The 24063-nt window shown below is 44.4% G+C and overlaps 1 protein-coding gene and 1 non-coding gene across 3 annotated transcripts; one reads left to right on the forward strand and one right to left on the reverse strand.

The window, feature by feature from the left end:
* The first annotated feature begins 1984 nt into the window (after positions 1 to 1984).
* On the forward strand, positions 1985 to 21449 carry LOC126401935 (probable ribonuclease ZC3H12C). 2 transcript variants are annotated; one of them, XM_050063500.1, is made up of 6 exons: positions 1985 to 2108; positions 14149 to 15035; positions 16689 to 16828; positions 16928 to 17162; positions 17289 to 17395; positions 17482 to 21449. In XM_050063500.1, the coding sequence occupies exons 2-6, from the start codon at positions 14218 to 14220 to the stop codon at positions 19056 to 19058; spliced, it is 2877 nt and encodes a 958-aa protein (XP_049919457.1). In that variant the 5' UTR covers positions 1985 to 2108; positions 14149 to 14217; the 3' UTR covers positions 19059 to 21449. The 2 variants fall into 2 exon arrangements, with proteins under 2 accessions (XP_049919457.1, XP_049919456.1); XM_050063499.1 differs by lacking the exon at positions 1985 to 2108 and adding an exon at positions 7603 to 7827.
* A 2273-nt stretch (positions 21450 to 23722) lies between these two features.
* On the reverse strand, positions 23723 to 23794 carry trnat-cgu (transfer RNA threonine (anticodon CGU)). Its single transcript has one exon. It is a non-coding gene; the product is annotated as a tRNA-Thr (tRNA).
* Between the last annotated feature and the right edge of the window lie 269 nt (positions 23795 to 24063).

The raw sequence follows: 24063 nt of genomic DNA on the forward strand, positions 1-24063 counted from the left end.
CCTTAAGTGTTCATTGTTCAAATTATCCACAGAGGTTTCTTCCTCTCCAAAACAAATCAACCAGGTTATTAAAACCAACAAAAACACCAAATAAAGCAGTTTCACATAGCATCAGTGCTTCCCCTATGCTGTTTGGTTCATCGCAGATGGGCTGCCTCACCTTTTTTCTCTGTTAACTAAAGGATCCAGACTTTCAGGAGGTTTTTACCAGGGGCCGAATTATCCACAGAGGTCTCTTCCTCTCCAAAGGCAATGGACCCGGTGATAGAAACACTAAATAACGCAGCTTCACAGTGTTTTTCCTGGATATAAATGGTCACTCTAAGAGAACGAAAACGCTGCAGTTCTCATTATCAGGTGATTAAACATTAAACCATAATTATTACATTCAATTTCTGACAATATATCACCCTAAATCCAAAGCACTGACCCTATAAAATAGACCAACTCTCTCCTCTATGCCTCCGGGATCATTTGTTATTCTGCTATTTGCCATTTTTTAAATGTTGTTAATTGAATATTTTATGTGACTATGTGTCTACTACCTCATGCTGCCATTTTGCCCAAGTCTTGTTTCTAAGAGAGGTCATGTACGTGGTGTTTTTGACATAAAATCATACTTTTTAAGTGGATTAAAAAATACCAACATCTGAATTCTATTGGAGTATAAATCTATTAAATTGAAATATCTGACATTTATATATCTATTAAGGCCCATTTTGTTGTATAGAACATTTAAATATTTGTTTGGCTTGCTGACCCACATTATATAACCTAGTCCATAGCTAGTCTGGCAATATCAGCCCTCCATAAAAACTTAACAGAGTTCCCAAGCCCTCCACGTAGAAATTTATTTTAATAGATTCCTCAATAATAGTTTTAGTGTGAGTTGCTGAGTGTTGGAGATATTGGCCAGAGAGTTCTCTCCAACATAATGGAACTAGATGGCGCTCGGCTTGTGGTGCTCACATCGCCAGTAAAGTACATTTAAGAAACTTAACAGCAATGTCTCTTTGCAGAAATCATGACCCAGCTGGTTAAGATAATCCATAGACCTTGTTGTGAGCAGTTTTATGTTGGAACTATTGACCTCAAAGTGTCAACCTGGCCTCCAAATCCCCCAGATCCCAATCTGAAGGAGCATCTGTGGCACGTGCCATTAACCCACCTCACAACCCACTGGACTAAATGGATCTGCCACCAACGCACTGGTGCCGGACACAGCAGGACACTCCCAGAGATCCTGTGTCAAGGGTCAAGTCCGATCCAAGGAGGCCCCACCTTGGATTAGGGGTACATCTGGAGTACCGGCACATCACAAGAATCCTTGAGCAGATTGGGACCTGGGAAATTTAGATGCCAGGTGGACGCCTTGAGCTTTTTGTCACGTTTCTTGGGCCACTGGGGAGTACTGTTGGCATGACGGGGGGTACTTGGTCTGCAACCGGTGTCTGAGTGTGTGGAACATATCAGGTGGTATCTACATGAATGCCAGAACTAAAGGTTTTCCAGATTCACTTCACCTGTCAGTGGTTTTAATATGTTGGCTGACCACAAGATGGCGACGTCGCTCACCTCATGGTCCACCCCATTTTGTATGGCTTCCAAACATTTAGTGGAGTAAAGCCAGCTTCAATACTTAACAATGTAGTTTGTAGTTTGCCAAAAAACTTTCTAATTCTTCAACAACGGCGTTATTTTAAACGTTATTAGCGACATATGATAAACTTCCAAATAGGAGAGGTCTTCAGGTCAATTTGAGTACCGGAAGTAGTAGTTTTTTTCCCCCCTATGTCGAATAGTTATTACATCACAAACCAAACAAAGGTAAGATGATTGGAGACAAATAAAAATAACTACGAATATTAAGTTACACGTCTATTTTTCAAATGAAACGCTTAAAAGAAGTAACTTAACTACGCATATGCTTTTATTGTGAAACGCCGTCAGAGCGGAAGCTGCCTCGTCACTCTCTCTAGCTTGACGCAGCTTGGCTGGGTCACGCTGCAATCCAGCCGGATGTTTTGCGTCGCCAGTATGTGATGGGAACATTTGCTCATCTTATCACAAAGCTAACCGAGCGGCTCCAGCGGCGGCCCCTGAACCAGGTGAGTACCCGTACACAGCGTCTGCCGAGCGGACCCGAGAGCCCGAGGAGCCGCGGGGCTGGTGTGGGTGAAAGCTGCAGGGAGGTCGTGACGGTGTTGGTTTGCAGTGACCGTGCACGCCCCTGCGCGCTCCCCGACATCCATAATGTAGTTTCTGTGGATTGCTGCTCAACAGGCAGATGACGGGGGATGCTGCTGTGCTGTTTGTCACCTGTTTGACTTGAACACCAGGTGATAATGTTTTCAGAGGAGAGGAAATGGAGTTTGCGTGCTGTGGAGTGAAGCAGGCCTGAGCAGAAAGCTTGCACATGTTCTCATGAAGGAACACTGACTGTGTTTAAACCCCACCTGTCCACTGTTCATGTGCATGTGCTCTCTCTGACAGCTGGGTCTCTGTTACACAATGGTTGATGGTGGCTCCCTGAGGATCAGAGCAGGAGCAAGGGGTGGGGGTGATGATGATGAGCACGAGCCCCAGCTGCTGTCTTTTATGTCATCCTCTGTTTTAACTCCTGTGCATCCTCCCTGACACTTAACTTAAAGTGTGCTGGAGATCTGGCTGCAGCTTCCACTTTGCAAGGAGTCAGTTTGCAGGTTTTAAAGGAGCAGTTCGGAATTTTTTGAAGTGGGGTTGTATGGGTTACTTATCCATAGTCAGTGTGTTACACATCATAGATGTCAGTATGCATGCCACCAGTTTGGAGAAGCAGGCTGGAGTCCGACACAAAAGCGAAGCAATGTATTGCTGTGGATGGGGGCCAGTGACAAAACATGTGTTTTAGTCACCTGAAAAAAGTCCCACCTAAAAACATCAGTATTAGTTGAAGTGTATGCTGTATTGAAAGTATTTTTGACGATTTAGCTTTCGGGTTCAGTTCCCCATTTATGCTCTCGTCAAAGCCACCAGACTCCATTGAGAAAAACAGTGATTTTAGCTTGTTGAACACAGGAGCTGCTGGTGTACTGCTGCTTCGATCAGTTGGTTAATTTGTGTTATTGTGTGACTTTGGTGAATTTAATCTAACCCGTTTAAACGTCAAAGTTACACAATAACACAAACTAACTAACTGATTGAGGCAGCAGTAGACCAGCAGCTCCTGCGTTCAGCAATGTTAAATCACTGTTTTTCTCAATGGAGTCTGGCTGTGAAGATAGAGCGTTATAATGGCTTCATTTTCCCGTTGGAAATCACTCTTTGACATTAAGATAAAGCAGTGAAAAATATTCTAAATATGGCATACACTCACTTAAATTAGATTTTTTAAGGTGAGACTTTTCTTTAGGTGGCTAAAATATGTTTTGTTGCTGGCCCCCATCCACAGCAGTACGTTGCTTAGCGTACATGTCGGACTCCAGCCTGCTTCTCCAAACTGGAGGCGTGCTGACTTATCAGTCATACAGTTCACTTGCAAATGTAAGAACTCTTCATTGTGGTTTTAACGATCTGATTGATTTGGAGCTGCAGCTGTGGTGTTTCAAATGTTCGACTTCATCAGTTCAGTTTGTGAGTATTGATTGAATGACACATGCATGCAGCAGACGTACACCGAGCTGCTGATTGTTGCCATGATATGGTGACTTAATCTATACGGCTGTTTTAGGGTGTTTTCAGTGGTTGGTAGAAGTGCACGGGTCAGAGGACATGTCAGGGAGGTCACGAGGGCAAGGGGTCTCCTTCTGTTGCTCAGACCTGCAGGTCAGATAGTGTATGCAAATGATTTAGAGTATTTGTTTTAAGCTGCCAGATGGGTTTAATGCTGAAAAACCTACAAAGATAGTAATTAACTGGCAATGATGAATGATTTTTAAGCAAAAGGCAAAGAACCTCCAAGCTCCAGACTCTCTGTCCCCTCAAAGAACTGCTCCTTTGCTGTTACTGAAATCGTAGCTTGTGTTTGTTTTGTGTGCGTTTACTGTCATCTGTCTCCAAAGAGGAAAAACGATCATCCTGCTGCCGCTGCAGTTGTTGGGAGCAACACACACACCTGTTTGTTAGGACAGATGGTCGACAGAGCGCTCCTCTGTCTGTGTGTGCGGATGCCGTGCAGTTGGTCAGCTGTTGTATCTCCCCTCGTCTGCCTTATCTCGCCGGGCAAGCTGACTCCGAACACATTCTTATTTAATCAGGCAGTTGCTTTCCTGTTGAGCCACTAAGCTGAAAGAACTGTTATTTTATTTGGCAAGTTGAGGGAGGACACACACTGAAACACTCTGACACCACCGACTGCTTGTTGTTGCTGTAGATTACACACTAATGTCTCGCTGCCAAGATAGATTCTGCTTATATTTGACCTTATCTGGCTAAATTAATATTTGTGTTGGCAGACATGTTGCCTTCCATGCCTGGATTATGCTGTCAATTACTCTGCAACTCATAAATTGTCTCTTTTTTTTTAAAGCTAAAAAAAAAATAAAAAATGTTCTGGTTTCAGCTTCTCAAATGTGAGGATTTAATTAAATTCAATTTTATTCATAAAGCCCAATATCAAAAATCACAATTTGCCTCAGAGGGCTTTACAGCATACGACATCCCTCTGTCCTTGGACCCTCACAGCAGATAAGGAAAAACTCCCCCCAAAAAAACTTTAACGGGGGAAAAAATGAAGGAACCTACAAGACAGTGGAGCACAAAGGCTTTGGAGAAGAAGCTGAGTTAGTGACATGCAGTTATAGGACATGGATGTTAGCAAATGAAGAAGAACCAACTTTTCAGAATTTGAGAAGGAGAGAAGGGGCTTGGTGTATTATAGGACGTTTCCCGGCAGACTAGGCCTAAATCAGCCTAACTAGGGGCTGGTACAAGGCAAGCCTGAGCCAGCCCTAACTACAAGAGCCAGCCCTAACTATAAGAGCCAGCCCTAACTATAAGAGCCAGCCCTAACTACAAGAGCCAGCCCTAACTACAAGAGCTAGTCCTAACTATTAAAGCCAGCCCTAACTACAAGAGCCAGCCCTAACTATTAGAGCCAGCCCAAACTACAAGAGCCAGCCCTAACTACAAGAGCAGTCCTAACTACAAGAGCCAGTCCTAACTATTAGAGCCAGCCCAAACTACAAGAGCCAGCCCTAACTACAAGTGCCAGTCGTAACTATTAGAGCCAGCCCTAACTATAAGATTTACCAAAAACGAAAGTCTTAAGTCCAGTCTTAAATGTGGAGACGGTATCTGCCTCTCGGACCGAAACAGGAAGATAATTCCACAGAAGAGTGTTCTGCTGTTTTACTTTCAGAGACTTTAGGAACCACGATTAACCCTGCATTCTCAGAACGCAGTGTTCTGGTGGGATAATAGGGCACTATGAGCTCTCTAAGATATGACAGAGCCTGACCATTAAGAGCTTTGTAAGTTAGGAGAAGGATTTTAAATTCAATTCTGGATTTTACAGGGAGCCAGTGCAGAGAAGCTACAACAGGAGAAATGTGTTCTCGTTTCTTAGTTCCTGTTAGTACACGTGCCGCTGCATTCTGGATCAGCTGGAGAGTTTTTAAAGACTTATTAGAGCTACCTGATAATAGAGAATTGCAGTGATCCAGCTGAGAGGTAACAAATTCGGTATCGGTATCAGTTGTTGGCCAAATGAGTTGTTAGCCTATATGTCGGCATATTGGATATAGGGATGTTCCTGGCGACGAATTTCCCTGTCGACTAAACAAAAAATTTAATTAAGACTAGTCCACTAATCCAAAAATAAGGAAGCACTCAGAAAACATTTAAAATTTAGCACAATTTATTGTTAAGTATTTGAAACATTACCACGGGGAGGGGGTTTGCTGTCTGATGGCTCTGTAGCAACCACTAGTGGCGGGCGGCTGCATGACAGTTAAGCTGCCTTGTACATGAATAAAACACTAATTGGTTTAACCGACTAATATTTCTGGTGCCGACTAGCGAGGGGGCTGACGTTTGATCGTTTAGACGTCTAATTGCATGCATCTCGAATCGACATAGCAGCAGAAAAAATCCAATATCGTGCATACAGCCCATCCTGAATATTAATTATTATTATTATTGTTATTGCAAATACCAGTTCAACTTTTGCTAACCTACATAAGAATTGAATAAATTACTTTTTCAGCGCACTAGATATATTTTGCTGCACTAAAAACGACATAATAAAATAAAACACATATTGACAATGTTTTCCTTGGGGGACATAATTTGCAGTTTCGAAATTGCGATTTAATGCTGTATATGTTATCACAATACTCAGCATATCAAAAAAAAATAATTTCAAATTACAGTAACATATCGTGATAATATCGGATCTCAGGATTGCGATAATATCGTATCGTGGGGATTCCCACCTCTAAGACGCTTTTATGAAATAGAACTCTGGATTTGGAGGTGACGACTGTAAGTGCTCAGTATGTGAGTACAATGCACATTTTTTAAATTTATTTTGCTGCTTTTATTTTGACAGAGAAACTGCCTCTGGGATGTGGAGACGACTCAAATATTTAATTTGATGCAAAGCTACTACACATTCTTCTTGTGTTTGCTCTGTGCGTTTTATTTAACCCTCTCTTTTTTCTTACTTTCTCAACCCTACCCATGAAGTCAAGCAGTTCTTGCAGCTTGTGTAACTGTGCAATGTCAAACTTTTATGTCTGTAATAAGCATTTGCATCAGTGACACTGGTGCACATGAACATGTTATTGCATTACTTTTGGTATCTTATGAATGTGGGTGTGACTTTATTTTGAAATCACTCAGATTCTGTTATTTGCACAAGGGCTCTGTGATCACATAAAGGACAGAAAGGCGAAGATTTGTGCTTCCGAGTCATCTGCCCTAAGTGTGCTGCAACAATGAGGAGCAGGTCCCCTCCTCACACTCATTGGGACATAAAACTTTTTGATGTCTGTCACCCCCCACACTTGTCCTTTTTCCCTTTCAGCCGGGCCACACTCTCCTCTTTCCTCTTGCACTCTCTTAAAGGCCACGCCAGTCTTTCAGCCAGCATTGGTCTTTTCTTTCTGTTTTGCCCCCCCCCCNTCTCTTAAAGGCCACGCCAGTCTTTCAGCCAGCATTGGTCTTTTCTTTCTGTTTTGCCCCCCGCCACCGCCACCGCCACCCCCCCAGCACAAGACAAAGAGTGGAGAGTGACTGTGGCGCTCTGCAGCCAGGTGTTCTCCATTGCTGCCCCGGGCCGTAATAGCACCAGCCCTCACACTGCAGCTGCCCTCCCCAGCCTCCCATTGTGTGGCTCTATTGTCGAGCCGCCCACCCCTCGTTGATTCATCGGCCACACAGGGGAAGCCCTTTCAGGCCGAGGAGGGGAGTGTGTGTGTGCTGGTGCACTTTGAGTACGCGTGCCTTGGGGAAACTGGCTGTTGCAGGCATTCGCCCACAGCCACTCCCCTCCTCCTCCTCCTCCTCCTCCTTGTCTCTGCGCCTCATTGTAAGGCCGCTGCGCTCTGATTGGTGGAAAAGCAGCCACTCTAAACGAGGGAATGGCAGACATTGTTGCTCCATCTGTTCTGCCACGCATTGTCCAACTTGCCTGCTCCTGTGTGAAAGATAAAACAACACAGCTCTGGAGGAGCAGTGAGGACAGAGGTGGCCCGAGTTGGATGCTGGGCTGTACCTGCGTGTAAACACGAGCGGCGGCCTTGGACCTGGGAACTTTAGGACTTGGTTCTCTTCAGTTTCAGGGATTTAAATGTGCGGAAATGAGCTGATCTCTTTCGTCATTGTTTGTTGATCCGGAACGGCCTGGTGAGTGCGATTCTTTTTCTGAAATCTTGAGCTTCCTGTTGTGATCTCTGTCTTAAAAAAGCAACCGTGACTTTTGCTGCCCGTGTCCGGAGGGTCGAGGGGACCTGCACGACAGGTTGCAAAGCTACAGCATCATAATTCAGTTTCACACTTCTTTAAAGTGCAGAAGGTGCAGCCTGATGATGGTTTTGCACGTGCACACAAAAGATGAAGTGGTCTAAGTTTAAACCATGTGTACCGCATCATCACAAGACTTGTATACATGCAGCCCAGACTCATAAGAGTTAGTAATCACAGGGCTACATCTGACCTTTGCTTCAGTGTGCAGCTGGAACACCGGTGCTGCACTTGAATCTCAAACAGTGTGATGTGTGTTGATATGAGGCTTGATGGGGGGGTGGGTCGGTGTTGTGGGGTGTTTTTTGGGGGGCAAGCTTCTTCTTATCTGGGTCACATGAGGCCAGAGGAGGCAAACTGAGCATCGGCTGAAGATGCTGGCTTCGGAAAGTGTGTGTGCAGCTTTCACATCTGACTCTGTGTGTGTGTGTGAGGCTGTCTGTCCTGCTGCGTCTTTATCCTCGCTCTATTGGCTGTGTGGAGGCAGGGGTGTGTGTGTGTGTGTGTGTGTGTGTGTGTGTGTGGGGAGACACCAGTTGCGAGTAGCACTCAGCAGACATCTGTTGCCCTGCTGCTGGCGGGGAAAGCCTAGCGCGCCATCTAGATGCACCAACACACACACATCGTATTCCCCCGGCTGATTATTCTGGTACGGCCCCCTTTTTTTTTTTTTTTTTTTAACAATAACTTTTGCACAGTATCAGGCATGCAGCGATTATACCGCCAGACAGCCCCCCCTCCCGGACTCCCCCCGTCACCCTGAACCCTTTACCCCCTCTCTCACCCTCAGCACACACACTTTTTACACAAAGCTCCCACATACAAAGCGCTGTAAGGACTGTGTTACATATTCATTACTGCCTCCATCAAAGCCGGCAGTGCTGCTGTGTGTGGGAGCCGGCGCGCTGATGTTTGAAAGATGCACCCACTCAGCCTGGAGGTCTGGAGATGGTGTGATGAGGTGGCGATGCCGTTGGTCTGTTAACGCTAAGCCTGGTTTGAGAATCCCACAATGCAACTGAATGCATTATTCTGAGTTGGACCACACTGGACGATAGTGCTGGGTTCAACAATATTGTAGGGTTGACTGTTGGAACTTTGCTCAGTGAGATATTTGATAAATAATAAGATAGGAGTTGTACAGATTTTCTTTTTTCTGACTTTAGTAGTTGTATCTGTAGGTTTTGAATGTTTTATTTCAGACAATATGTGAACTTGGGCTGTAAAAAATTTTGATGGTCACTTTCCGACTGTTTTTTGATATTTTATAGACCAAACATTTAATCTATTAAATGGACAAAAAGCAGAACAGGGCTGCAACTAAAGATTATTTTCATTAATGTGACATTTATTTTAATTGATTAATTGTTTTGTCTATGATATGTTTAAAAATGTTCATGCCATCTTCTTAAAGTCCAAGGTTATGACATAAAATGTAGGGATGCATGATAATATCGGTATGTCATTGGTATCGGCCAATATTGGCTTTAAAATAAGCTTTCAGTATACATGCATGATATGATGTTAATTCCACTACAGAAGAGACTTGATGATCACTAAAATTAGGTTGGGGAAAAACAGGATATGTCGATATCGGTCAAATGAGTTGTTACATATCGGCATATCACATATCGGCAAAAAAAACCAATATCGTGCATCCCGTTTAAATGTCTTGTTTTGTCAGTCTGAACTCACAGATATTCAGTTTAATATATCAGACAGAGAAAAGCAGGAAAAGCATTTTCTTCCAGTTTTGCATTCAGTTACTTTTATGATTAATTGATTATCAAAGTTGGCGATTATTTTCCTGTCGATTGACTCATCAATTGGTTGATGAATTGTTTCAGTTCGACAGCAGAATAACATTGAAAGTAGTCATTAGTTGTCGCCCTAGATTAGATACATCAGGAACAACTGACTGTGAAAACCTGAAGAATCCATTCCCACGTGATTATTCTGCATTGTTGTGAATGTATCCGGTCATATATTGGGATTTTTTTTTGCCTTTGATGATCAGTTGCGTGACATCCGTATACAACTATACTAATTATGTTACCTTACATTGAGGAATATTAACATAGTTCTCTACATATTGTTCTCTATTTGTCTAAGAAGGCAAAATTCCAGATTGTTGAAAATTAAAAGCAGCACTAGGAGAACTTCATAAAGTAATATAAACTTTGCAAACTTTAAATCAAATCAGGAGCTGTCTGATGAAGTAATACGCAAGATTACAAATCTGAGCAGATATGACATAACTAGGGAAGTCCTGATCACATTTTTTTTGCATCCAATCCGATACCGAGTCCTTTATTTTGAAACCGAGTCCGATACCGTGTCCGATCCGATACTTTGCAAAGCATTAAGAAAGAAAAAAAAAGAATGCATCCAAGTTGTCCCATAAGGTTTATTTTTTATTTAAATAGTATCCAAAAAGGTTATCGGTGGTTCAGCAGCACAAAATGTAAACAAATTCCGAATTGTAAACAAATTGTCCCTCCAGAGTTGCTGTAGGGCTGTGGTAGGCAAGGTTCCGCCGTTAGGTGTGGTTGTGTTGCTCAGAATAAAGAGAGAAGCAGTGGCTGCTGAACCTGTTGTTTGACTGCTGTCCGTTTATTGCTCATTAGCTTCACTCAGTTAGGCGAACCCAGGACGCTCGGTTACAATACATTGGAAAGCGGAGGCAACAATGAACAACATAAATGAAAAACCTGGACATTTTTGGTGTTTGGATTCCTCCGATCTTTTATTACTGATTCTGATTTTGTAAAAATAACGTGATCAGTGCCGATACCCGATCCATCCTCGGATTGGAACATCCCTAGAGATAACACTTTGAGAAACTTGGTAGGGATGCACGATGATATCAGGACAACATTTGTATCAGCCGATACGGGCTTTAAAATGAACTATTAGGACGCATTCACACTGGCGCTATTTGGTTCGCCTTAAACGAACCCTGGTCCTCTTCTACGGATAGTTCGGTTCGTTTGGAGTGGTGTGAACGCTCATTCAAACTCTGGTGTGGACCAAACGAGCGAACCCTGGTCCGCTTGAAAACTGGGGTCTCGGTTCACTTGCAAGTGAACCCTGGTGTGTTTCGCTTACAGTGGGAAATGCAAATGGACTATAAAGCGAACCAAAGAGAGGAAGTGAACCAAAGAGAGGAAGTGAACCAAAGAGAGGAAGTGACGTAGAGCGCAGGAAGTGAACCAAAGAGAGGAAGTGACGTAGAGCGCAGTGCATTTTGGTGCTTGGTGTTTCTGTGGTGACCAAGCCGGGTTTTCTTCTTCTTCCCGCTTTTTGTCTTCCTGGTCAGTGGTTGTTTTGGGCAATACCGCCCCCAAACGAGCAGCTGTTGTAACTGCATGACGTTGTCCAGGCGGTTTGGTCCGCTTTGCAGTGTGAAAGTGAACCGAACCAAATGAAGGTGTGAAATTTTTCGGCATTCCCCACCCTATCGAAAGTAAATATGTTTGGCATTGGTTATCAGTTAAATGTGTTGTTAGCATATCGGATATCGGCAAAAAATCGTACATAATGCATCCCTAATATTTGGTGCTATTGACACAGTTAGCTCTTAGCAGTGAGGTTTCATACATGTATCAGGGTGCACGGGATTTTACCTGATTTAAATTCTGTGCACCTCAGTGTATGGAATTCACTTGTACGTAAGGTAACAAGAAGCTACAGACTAGTGTAGCGTTCAAATGTGTTTTGACATACAGCTGTGACTAAGTGAATTTAATGAGGGCTGTACAATTAATCGAAGGGAACGCACTTGCTTGGTACAGACCCCAGCAGAAGTTGTACTTTTCTGCCACACACCAGTCCCCTGATGCCTTAGAGACACTTAATAGAAAGATGTGTCAGTTTGGACCATCAGCAGAGTAGAGTATGCATGAAATGTTCCCAGCAGCCCCACTCTCTCCACAGCAGCATGAGTCACTAGCTGAGGTAGATGTGTGTGTGTGTTCACGTGTGCATGGACACCATCAACGCCCACATTTGCTGGTGCCAAGGTCCCAGTCCTCATCACTCCTGCAGAGCTGTTGTTGTCTTGGGTGGCAGGGTGGGTTGCCAGTAAGGCACACTTAAGCCCCTCCCTCCCCCACACCAGATCTTTTTGTAATGTGTGTTCATGTGTGCGTGTGTGTGTGTGAGAGGTGGGTCGCCGACTGAGCGCTGCAGCCTCTGTCTTGGCATTTAGAGGGGAGAATGCTTTCAACAGCTGTAGCTTAGCAACAGTAGCTCAGCCGCGTTGCTAGGCAGCCCTTTTTCATAAAATGCGGACTCACTCCTCCCCGCCCCCCACCCACCATTCTTTAAGTCACTTCCCCTTTCATCATCTGTTTGATCCAGATAACACGGGCCTGGGTTGATTTTGAGCCAATGTTGAGCTGCACATTTGCATTTGTAGAAACTATTTGGAAGCGCCATAGATACTGAAACTTTAAAGCCTAAATTTAATGTAGACTTAAAGGGACAGTTCAGATTTTTTGAAGCAAGGTTGTACAGAGTGCTTATCCACAGACAGTATGTCACATACAGTAGATGTCAGTCAGCACGCCCCCAGTTTGGAGAAGCAGGCTGGAGTGTGACATGGAAGCTAAGCAATGCACTGCTGTGGATGGGGGCCAGCAGCAAAATGTATTTTAGCCACCTACTAAAAAAGACTCACCAAAAAAATCAGTATCAGTTTAATTCTAGGCAATATTTAGAATATTTCCACTGCGTTACCTTGATGTCAGAGAGTGATTTTTGACAGGAAAATGAAGCTGTTATATTGCTCTCTTCACAGCCAGAATCCATTGAGAAAAACAGTGATTTAACATTGCTAAAAAACAGGAGCTGCTGGACTACCGCTGCCTCAGTGAGTTATTTTGCTTGTGTTATGGTGTGACTTTGGCATTTAAAAGGGTTCGTTCGGATTCACCAAAGTCGCACAATCACACAAACTAAGTAATGACCGTAGTAGTGGTAGACTAGCAGCTCCTGTGTTCAGTGAGCTAAAATGACTGTTTTTGTCAATGGAGTCTTTGACAAGAGCATAGCTGGGGAACTGAACCTGAAAGGTAAAGCGTCAAAAATACTTTAAATACAGCATACACTTTAACTGATTTTGATGTTTTTTGTGTGGCGAAAATACATTTGGCCGCTGGCCCCCATCCACAGCAGTATATTACTTAGCCTCCATGTCAGACTCCAGCCTGCTTCTCCAAACTGGGGGCGTGCTGACTGACATCTACTGTATGTAATACACTGACTATGGTTAAGTACCCCGTACAACCCCACTTCAAAAACTCCGAACCATCCCTTTAACTCTAGTCAGCATACACCAGGCCTGCAATTTTGTTTCTTGAGATTAACGTATCACTTTCCTGATCTCAGATTAACTTTCCAAAGTGCTCCCTGTAATTTGCGCACAGCTAAACCTTTGACACCAATCAGATTAGCCTAACCAGATCCCATGTCCTTGGTGCTCGATTGCGCAAATGTTGATTGGCTCGGTGGCCTCGGAGCCCCTCAGTGCTTTAATGAGTGACTCCACCACCCCAGTGGGAAGAAGCATATGGACCTTAATTACCAGGTAGAATGTGAGGGGGAAGGGTCCATCGCCAACGGCTCGCTGTCTTTTTTTAAACAGTTCACCCTCTGTTACCCCCTTAGATTAATGTGCTGTGGCGTGGCCCTGTAAAAACACACTGGGGCCAGACTGAAAAAAAAAAAAAAGAAAACGCGGGAGTCCATTAATTAGGGTGAGAGGCCCCATTGGCTCTTTGTGTCAGCCAGCCTGTGCCTCAGTGGAGTCCCCAACTGCCCCAGAGTCAGAGCCAGTGTAAATAACAGCTCAGAGCCACAGTGTGCGAACAGCTTAGACGGAAATTTCCCTAAGAAAATAAAGGGGAAAAGGTCAGATTTTCCTAAAGTGACAGTCTGTGTTGACTTTAAATTATCACGTCACAATACAGCCTGAATGCAAATTCTCACTTTGCAAATGATTCCTCGTGCAGTTCAGGAGAATAGAAAGACGTTATTGTTACTGCACGTTGTACAACGAATTCTGCTGTGCAGTTCCTTAAAACAGTGCATTAATATTCTGCACATGCACACACACACACACATACACACACACACACGTGCCCTTGCTATACATGTATTATTTCCATGGTTTAAATCAACTTCGTCTGTGTCTTCCTTTAGGCACCGATGAGTCGAGCTTTGTGAGAAGGGAGCAGTCGGCCCCGTGTGCTGGATGTCTGTGACAGACCCATGGGCCAGAAGGACCATGTGGAGGCAGGAGCAGGCCACATCCTTGACCTGGGGCTGGATTTGGAGTATCTCCACGTAGCAGGGGCCGACCGGCAGGCTGGCTGCGCTGACGGGCCCCCTGCTATGGAGGAGCAGGGGGAAAGCTCCGGCAACAGCAGCACCGCCAATTCCCCTCTGCCGGCCGAGGTGGAGGAAAATGCCGGGTCCGACACAGAGTGCAAGCCGGCGGCGTCTTCCGGCGCCGCCCTTGCGGTCGGCCCCGACCCGGATGGAGGAGAGGGAGGGTTTACTCACAGTAAAAACACCCACCAGCCGCTTTGTCGGACCCAGTGTGTGGACTTAGGCACTGAGGGTCCTCCTGAGCTCCCATCTGAACTCTCATCCGAGCTTGAACCCGACACCCCTGCACAGTCCTCACCCAGCTCCCCATGTAAGCACCCACCTGAGCCTCAGCCCAGTCCTTCCTCGTCAGAGCCAGCGCCCGAGGCTGGCGGGAAGGAGTACCAGGCGAAGCTGGAGTTTGCCCTGAAGCTGGGCTACTCCGAGGAGACGGTGAGGCTGGTGCTGTCGAAGCTTGGCCCTGACACCCTCATCAATGACATACTGGGAGAGCTGGTCAAACTGGGCACCAAGTCGGACAGTGAGCAGCCGGCTGGATCACTAGCCTCTACCTCATCTTCCTCATCCTCCTCTTCCTCTTGTGGCTGCTCTGATTTGCTGGATAGCCAGAGGTCGGACTCACCCTGTCCGTCGGACTCTCTGTGTGACCAGGATAACCTGCGGCCAATTGTGGTGGACGGCAGTAATGTAGCCATGAGGTGAGCAGACTCTTCAGGGACACAGGGGATCTGAAGGGGTTAATAAAGTTAACACATTCTGCTCATGTTCAGGTTCATACTTGTATTCAGGGTTTCTACTAGAACACGTTGACATGCTTTAATGTTCAGAAACATTTTAGAATTTGCACGGAATGTGTGCATGAACAGACCTGTCTGAAACGGCCCATTTTAGCGCCTGTCTCTTTAAGGACCCCCCCCCCCCTTACCTAAAAAGCCCAGTCTGCGCTGATTGGTCAGAGTTTCCAGGTCTTCAACATCTGTGCTCTTGGTGTCTCATTGCTGTTCTGTTGCTAGGACAACAGCTTTGGTTCCTTTTTACTTCCTGTCAGCTACTTCATTAACAAATATTTCAACAGGAAACACAAAGCGACCCATTTCGTATCTTTCGCTGCATCCGAAATTGTGTACTATGCACTACGTACTCAATATGTATACCATTGTTCAACATACCCTCGTGTATATAGATAGTAGTCAGGATCTTTTCAGCGTTTGTTTCTTTTGTACTAGGGATTGACCGATATGTTTTTTTCAGAGCCGATGCCGATACAGATTATTATGAAACAGAGATACCGATAGCCGATATTTACAACCGATATATGTCTGCTGTAAAAATCAGTTGACACAGAATTAAAAAAATAAACACTGACAAAACACTACATTCAAATGCAATTAAGTATATATTTATTCTGAGAACTTTTCCAATGAAAAAGTACAGGGAGCTGCCAGCAGCACTTTCACCTTCCAAATAGTTATAGTTGAGATATTTTCAGTCTGGATCAAAGTTATGGAACAACTGACCAACATCCGTGTAGCCAAGCTATTAGCATGGCTAACTAAAAGCTTAAATCATGTTGCAACCTCAGCAAAGCTCAATAATCCGTCCGTATGTCATCCGTCTGTTCCAGGAATAGTTTGGAATTTACGTACTATTGATTTCATAATGAGGTTTCGGACACGCTAAAAAAGGCTAGTGGCGCTAACATAGTTGACGATGCTAAAGGGGTTTTGCGGCTAAAAATGTGGCCGCTTACTCCCCGATAGTCCATTATATTTCCAAACGCGCACCACCACCAGGATAGCATTACCATTTACAGCATGAAATCTTAAAATTTCACCACTTCTAAATGAGTAGCGCTTTGAAATGTGGCGCTAAAGCTCACATTGGGTCAGTGGAACGTCGGACTAAAAGACAAGGCTTCTTGTATTTCACGCTATTTTGTTTTTTTTTTCGTTAAAAATTAAACAGTTAGTTAGCAGTTAAAGGGTGTTGGGCTATCAATACAAATGTTAACCGAAACTGACATCCCGACACAAGTTTATAAACAGTCTATATTAGCATAGTTGTGACATCACAACTACACAGAAGTCCTGACGGCTTCTTTAAAGGCACAGTTTCTATAAATGGACTGTATGCATTGCTCTGTGTTTTGACAGTATTTGTAGCACCCATGCCTACTTTGTAATAAAAAAAACTTTTTACAATATGGGACCTTTAAATAATTGTTAAATAACTTTTTATCGATTCCACGCTGCACAATTTTACATAATGGCGCATGTGTTGCTGAAAAACCAACATCAAAACCCACCATATTAATTTGCTATGACCTTCTGCCTCTTACTTATGTCCTGTAGCCATGGCAACAAGGAAGTGTTTTCCTGCCAGGGCATCCAGCTGGCTGTGGATTGGTTCCTAGAGCGTGGCCATCATGACATCACTGTGTTTGTGCCAGCGTGGAGGAAAGAGCAGTCCCGCCCGGACGCCCCCATAACAGGTCAGTACACGAGGCCGACTGACACAAACACACGTGGCGAGTTTATTCCAGCACAGCGTTTGTTTTTCTCGACCTCACCATACCCCTCCCCTCACACAGATCAGGAGATCCTGCGTCGCCTGGAGAAGGAAAAGATCCTGGTCTTCACTCCGTCACGGCGTGTCCAAGGTCGGCGCGTGGTTTGCTATGACGACCGTTTCATCGTCAAGCTGGCCTATGAGTCAGACGGCATCATCGTCTCCAATGACAACTACCGAGACCTGGCTAATGAGAAGCCTGAGTGGAAGAAGTTCATTGACGAGCGGCTGCTCATGTATTCTTTTGTCAATGACAAGTGAGTGAAGTGCGTTACTGAGGGACAGATCATAGTGACGTGGTGTTAAAAGAATTTCAGAGTTTTTACTGGTTTAAATCACCGGGTCCTTTTTATTTTCTAATAATCCTCCCTCCCATCTCTCAGATTCATGCCCCCAGATGACCCTCTCGGTCGTCATGGCCCCAGCTTGGACAACTTCCTGAGGAAAAGACCTGTCATGCCGGAGCAGAAGAAACAGCCGTGTCCATACGGTGAGAACACAGACACACACCAAAAAGAAATAACAATGCATTTTATCTTCTGTCCATTTGGACCATATTTACTCTTCTGTCTCCAGGAAAGAAGTGCACTTACGGCCACAAGTGTAAGTACTACCACCCAGAAAGAGGTGCCCAGCCCCAGCGTGCTGTGGCTGACGAGCTGCGCGCCAGTGCCAAGACCTGCGTCACCACAAAGAACCAGGGCGACACTGGGCTGGTGAAGAGCCACAGCGTGCCAGCCGGCAGCATTGACGCTAAAAAAGGCGCCCCGAAGCGGCAGTCAGACCCCAGCATCCGCGCTCTGTCGTACAGCGACGCTGAGGAGAAGCTGCTGGCGAAAGGGAGGCTGGAGAGCCAGAAGAGCAGCATGTGTGGCAGCAACAGTAGCAGTGGGAGTATCAGCATGTCTCCAGCCCCAGGAGGCCCTCCTTCCAGTTTCAGCCTCCCCCAGGACCAGCAGACCAGAGCAGCGACTCCTCATAGTCTCCCAGCTCCCACCCATGACCTTTACCCTCACTGTGAGTCTCCGGACTTGAGCTACTACTCAGTAACGCGTGCCTACTCTGGCCTGAGCCTCTCCTCGAGACGCAGCCCAGACTGTCGCTTCCCCAATGACACAGACCTGCGACTGGGCTCAGCGGGCTCTGAGTGCGGCAGCGAAAGCAGCGTGAGTTGCGGTAGCAGCTGCGACTCGTACAGTGAAAGGCCGTGTCCAGGGTGCCCCCCGGACACCTTACTGGAAGACAGCGTCCATTTTGCTAACCCCCACAGCCGGCTGTATCCCCATCACGCCACATCAAACCATGAACTATGTGGCCTTCATCCTGCAGATTACACAAATATCCAACACAGCCATGCTTCTAATACCGGAGTGCACAGCTACCACCTGGCACGCGGGCAGAGCTGTGCTCACGATCAGCCTCCACCAGAGGCTCCACCAAAGCGCCCTCTCTACCCCCTGCCCCCTCACCTCCAGCACCAGCCACTGGCTGCACGCTCCAGCTGCCCAGGCGACTACCACTCCCTGACGCAGACCAACCCTCACCCCCCTGGCTCTCCTCTCGGCCGCTGCCTGGCCCCCACACGAGGAGAGAGCGTGTCAGACTCACATCTGTATGAACACCTCTCCACGTCACACCATCATCACCGGACAAAAGCGTTGCCCAGCTGGGACACATACTACAGACAGCCTCCGTTGCCGCCATCCAGGTACGAGCCGTCTGCCTACCAGAGCCTGCCAGACACACGGCAGTCATCCTGGCACGCCCCTCCCTGGGCACAGGACGGCTACACCCAGCACCACTCCTCCCACCCAGCTCTCCACCCATCCCCAACACATTACCTAAACCACCCTCCACCCCCTTCCCACTCTCCTCACCCGCCTCACCCATCGAGCACTCCGCTCCCACCGTACCCGCCTCACAGCGCTCACCTGACGGTGCCCTCCCACGCCGCTCCCTCCTACATGCAGCAGCACCCAGAATCCCCTGCACACAGCCGCTACGGGGACATGAGGGAGAAGGTTTACGTCAACCTGTGTAACATCTTCCCTTCGGAGCTGGTGAGCCGGGTGATGGCCAGGAGCCCCCACATCACAGACCCCCAGCAGCTGGCGGCCGCTATACTTGCGGAGAAAGCTCAAACAGGATACTGACAACTGAAGGACGAGTCCGTGTATCATTATGAAACAACAGCAGTTATGTAGTCTGAGTAAAAATAGGGAAACACAAGCTGGGCCTTCGCATGGCGGAATTTTAAATCCTGGAATGCTTTTGGATTGTCTGCAGGGAGAGCTTTGTCTTTCCTTATGACATTATTGCCTACGTTTTAAGGATATGAAATGCTGAAGATAATCCAAAACCAGCTCTGGTCACTGCGCAGCAATGACTAAATCAACTCAACTGTAGGAAGTGCAGGCAGAGCGAGTCATTTGACGAAATCTATGACACAAAGTGCAACTTGTGGAGATTGTTCCAGACCTGCCCAGTTAGCCTTTTTTTATTTGTATTTATTAAGTAGCTTATTAGACGTGTCTTTCACATGCAGGACTTGTTATGCATCGAATTCAAAAGGCACTTTTTGTGTTTTACAGCCAAATCCGTGAGTTGGTATTGTATAAAATCTGAGGGATATGAAGGATTATTTAAGCATCCATCACCTTTTGACCAGAGTCGAACAGTGTGCGCGACATGGACGGGATTTTGTACTTCATAATTATAAAGAAATAAGTATTTAAACATGATTTTCTTATGTGGCAAACCCACATCTGGTACTCCATCCTCACATGACAGTTTGAAACTACTATTTGACCGAGGTCTGTGTATTATATTAATCTCTTTGTGTGACGTGCGGCCATTTGTGGGGCTTTTTCCATGTTGGTAAAAATGGGTGTTCGAAGGATAGTCGTCTTATTTGAGATGACGTGAGTATTTTGGTCAGAGTTGTAGCTGTAGAGATGGGTGACCCTGTCGTGTGTACCTTAGTTTTAGTAAGGGACATCTCTCTCTCTTTCTCTCTCTCTATCTCTCTCTCTCTGGCCCTTTATTTTGGGTCAACTCTGGTATCTGCTACAGACAGAACACGTGGACATCAGTAAATCATGTATGTAATGTAAATATATTTAACGGACTCCCCTGCTGTGCTTTTGGCCCACAGCGGCTGCTGTTGTCTGTAGCAGATCCCAGCTGAATCCATGCTAGACAGAGAAAAACCTTGTTTGATACAAATTGTATCATTAAACTACGTACATGGACTTGTTGATCCGTATCTATCAAACACTCTTAATGTATTGCTATACGATGAAATGCATTGACAACAGTTGTGTTCCAATCGAGATGTTCCAACTTTTAATCTTGTGGAAGTTGCTTTGAGACAATTATTTCAGGTTTGTTAAGAAACAAAAGGAGCTGTCTGCCTACTATGTTTAGGTACCGCAACTTCTTTATCTGCATTTTGGGTTTGAAGCTGGCTTATTTTCTACAGGAGCTCCAATGAAACGACATGTGAGGAATACGCTGTGGTTGGCCGGTTAAATGCCCATTTGAAAGCAGACGTGAATCGGTCTGTTTTTCAAGGTGAGGTTGGGGTCAGTTCATTAAACATTTTTTTAGCCTCTTTATTAAGTTCGGCAGTGGATATCTTTTAAAGTAACATTAGACATTACGCTTGAAATAATAGAGAATTGATGTCGTATCATTAACTAATCTATTGTTTCTATTACATCATGAATTGAGTGGACAGACCCCAACCATGTTTAATAAGTAAAGATCTATATTTGGGTCAGTCCCATATCCCATGGCGGCCATTTTGAATGCTTGCAGCACTCTACCAAAGCTCCAGTGAGAGTATTTGCAAGTGGAGTGCTTCAGGATGAGTCGGAAAACCCGAAATGAGTGAGCATTTTTGCACTCCCGGTTTTCTCGTCTCAAAAACAGTGGGTTTTTGGTTTCTACGATATAAAAACATCAGTAAATACGCCACTCTTGATTTTTGTAGCCTTTTCCTTAAAAATACGGTTGCTAACGTTCGGCTAAACGAGACCACAGAGCATCATAACACCAAACAGCTTTAAGCTTCATTGTGGTGGCGACGTTAGCATGTGACCACGTTAGCTTGTCTGGCAATTGCATTTACGCTTCAGAAAAAATAAAAGTGGTGTTAATTTTTTAAGGTTATCTTACTGAACAAAACACATAGTATCATAAACGTTAGCTACACATCGTATTTTCTGCAATAATCCAAAATCTAATCGGAGGCTTTTTGACGGGGAATGGCGACGCTAACTAGCAGGATGTTTAGCTAGCTAGCATCCTTGCTGCTTTCCAAACACAAATGTGGAAAGTTTGATATTTTAAGGACAAAATATTGAAATGTCTTTGGTCACACTGCATTACAGGGTGGTAGCTTGAAAAAAAATTACATATAAATGAAGAAAATGTTTTAATTTCTTCACACACGGGAGGCTACCTAAGCACTTACTTAGCTAATACTAACAGCTAAAGTTTCTCTTATCCTTGACCTTGCTATCATGGCCGAAAAATTAAAATTTGGAAAAACGCTGCACTTCTATTAGTTGGCCGTTAAATATTCTGAACGCTGTATTAGCCTTTCTTCGACTAGCTTAGCTGTGCTTGATCAGGTAGAGCCCCAAGTTCAAAATGGCCGCCAAGGATTCAAAGTCTACAGAGTGAGCTCGTCATACAGTTCATCACAAGCCAGCTCCATAAAGCCCACTGGTTTCTTTCCTGTCCAACGTGTTCCATTGTACAAACGATGAATAATGGTACAATAACACGTGCTGTTGATGAGAGAGAACCTTTGTGTGTATTGAAGAAGCGCCTTCTCTCCGGCCTCCTGGCACTGTGTGTCAGCGTGGCACCTGAGCGTGGGCCCAAAGTAATGCCTCTTCATGGCATTGTGCTTATGACACATCCAATACTCTGAACTATGTTCAGCTAACTGTTATGCATGTTTTGATTTGTTTTGGTTTTCTGCATGTTTCCTTGCGTTTAAGTTGTGTACATAGCTGCGTTTCTGTCCTGGAAGCTTCGTCTTGCCGTGATTGTAGCTGTCGAGATACTTCCAGGCGTACTTATCAAAACCGGCTTGTTTTTCTGCTTGTTAGTGTTTAATTTCATATATCAGTTAGTATTGATTTCAGAACAAGGCTTAAATAAGGCTTGACATTTACTCCAAAGGACCAGGAAGCATGTTTTGGAATGCATCCCACTTTTCTCGTACACTCAGCCACGGTCAGTGATAATGGATACCATACTGATTCATTGACTTCTGTGCTGTAGATATAATGCTGTACAGGCCGCGACATCTTCTGTTTCAAATTATACTTACATTTTGCCAGTAGATTAACTGTAACTAATTGATTATTGTGACACTCAACTGTAACTGTGATTGTTCAATAAAGAGTACTGCTACAAAACGTGATGTTAACCATTGTTGTTATTAAGAATTCACAATTTTAGTTTATACTGAAACCACTTATTACAATAAAGAATTACTGAGATTTTATCTAGCATAGCATGTTGCATTCTCGTAAACGCGATATCTGAAGAACACCTTGAGGGAATTTCTTTGAATTTGGCAGAAGCTTCCACTTTGAGTCAACGATGAACTGGTTACAATTTTGTAGTCAAAGGTTGAAGTTCAAGGCCACTGTGACCTCATCCATTGCGACCTTCATTGTCAAATGTTCAAGGATGGCAACGTTGGTTCTGTCTTTTATGTTGTTAATTAAAGCTAACGTAGAAATAGCCCTGTAATTATTCGTAAATTCTAGCAAAGCCATTTATGTGTTTCTGTTTTCAAGGCGTTAATAACTCGACAGAAGTTATCTCCTTCACGTCTACAACTCGTAGTCTGATAGAGGAGCAACTTATTAGCACTGGTATGGTTGAATAATCAAGGTTTTAAGATTATTTTGTGGGGTTTATGCCAGAACTTGCGCTGTATTCTAGAATTTAAAATTATAACATTTAATTTACGGGGTGAAACAGTATTTTTAAAGGATTTATATGCATGAATGGGATTTATAAAATATTTTAATCTGGTTTCAGTTTTTAATCAATAAACTTGCCCAGAACCAGAAAATACCCAGACAAAAAATCACAACTTCAACAATTAAAAATGTGTAAAAAATGAATCATCTTTGTTTTAAAATATATATAATTTTTTGTAAAAATGTTTACCCTTTAAAGATGTGTCCCAGATTCATTATCAATGCCATCAGCTTTCCATAAAAACATTATTTAATCAGTCATATAAGGGGTTAGGGCTCCTGTCTCACTTCCTGGTTTCCAAAAAGGCAGGAATGCTGCTGAAGTTTTGCAATGCTTTGTAATTTTAATAAATTCATTAAATAATATTGGGCATAATAAATCCAAACTTAATATAGAAATTAGTGTTTTGATAAGTATTAAGAGAACTCTTGGCAACTTTAAAAAATAAAATGGCTACTCACTACGACTGCTCTCCGTCAGATCTAACCTCTGACTTTTATTGTGTATGCTATTTAAGAAAAGAAATTAAATTAGAGAGTGGTTGGCCCTTTACAAGGTTTAATAGTCAACACTTTAAGCTTTTAAAATGTATTTTCCCAGCCTAGTTGAAGAGTAAAAATTGAAAAACCCCAAATGTATGGTTTGGTCCCAGTTCTCAAGAATGAGTGTTAAATCTTTTTCCCCTTTCCGGTATGTCCAGTTCCCTCTTTTTATTGGTCATGGAAGTGCAAAACTCAGCCACATGCTGACTGTTTATTCCACATCACAAGGATACCATCTAGGAGTCCAAAGCTCTGCAAAGCCCAGGCATGGATGGGGATTGAACCCATGATCTTTGGTTTACGAGACCAACGCCTTACCACTTGGCCACCATGCCTGTTATTGGACTTATTTTTTTATTATCAAATTGAGATTTGTAAGTATTCAGGTGTAGTTTATGGTCCTGTGGGCTTTCTGTTATTCAACAAATCAATATAGCACACAACAACAACATCTTTTGTTCCCTTGGGTACTGGCGTTCTTCTGGATGCCACTTGACACACAGCAACCACCCAAACACCGCTGCAGACCAAGTTGTCAGGTCCTTGATGGCAGCAGCCCCCCAGCAGGACAATGTGCCACGCCCCAATGTGGATCGGACTTAGT

The sequence above is a fragment of the Epinephelus moara genome, chromosome 15 (assembly GCF_006386435.1).
Source record: "Epinephelus moara isolate mb chromosome 15, YSFRI_EMoa_1.0, whole genome shotgun sequence".
Classification (NCBI taxonomy): Eukaryota; Metazoa; Chordata; class Actinopteri; order Perciformes; family Serranidae; genus Epinephelus; species Epinephelus moara.

Excerpts from the sequence above, each read along its gene's own strand:
- LOC126401935 (XM_050063500.1), top strand. The coding sequence starts at position 14,218 with ATGGGCCAGAAGGACCATGTGGAGGCAGGAGCAGGCCACATCCTTGAC. Across the intron at positions 15,036-16,688 it reads GGCAGTAATGTAGCCATGAG|CCATGGCAACAAGGAAGTGT; the intron begins GTGAGCAGACTC and ends TATGTCCTGTAG. Across the intron at positions 16,829-16,927 it reads CCCGGACGCCCCCATAACAG|ATCAGGAGATCCTGCGTCGC; the intron begins GTCAGTACACGA and ends CCCCTCACACAG.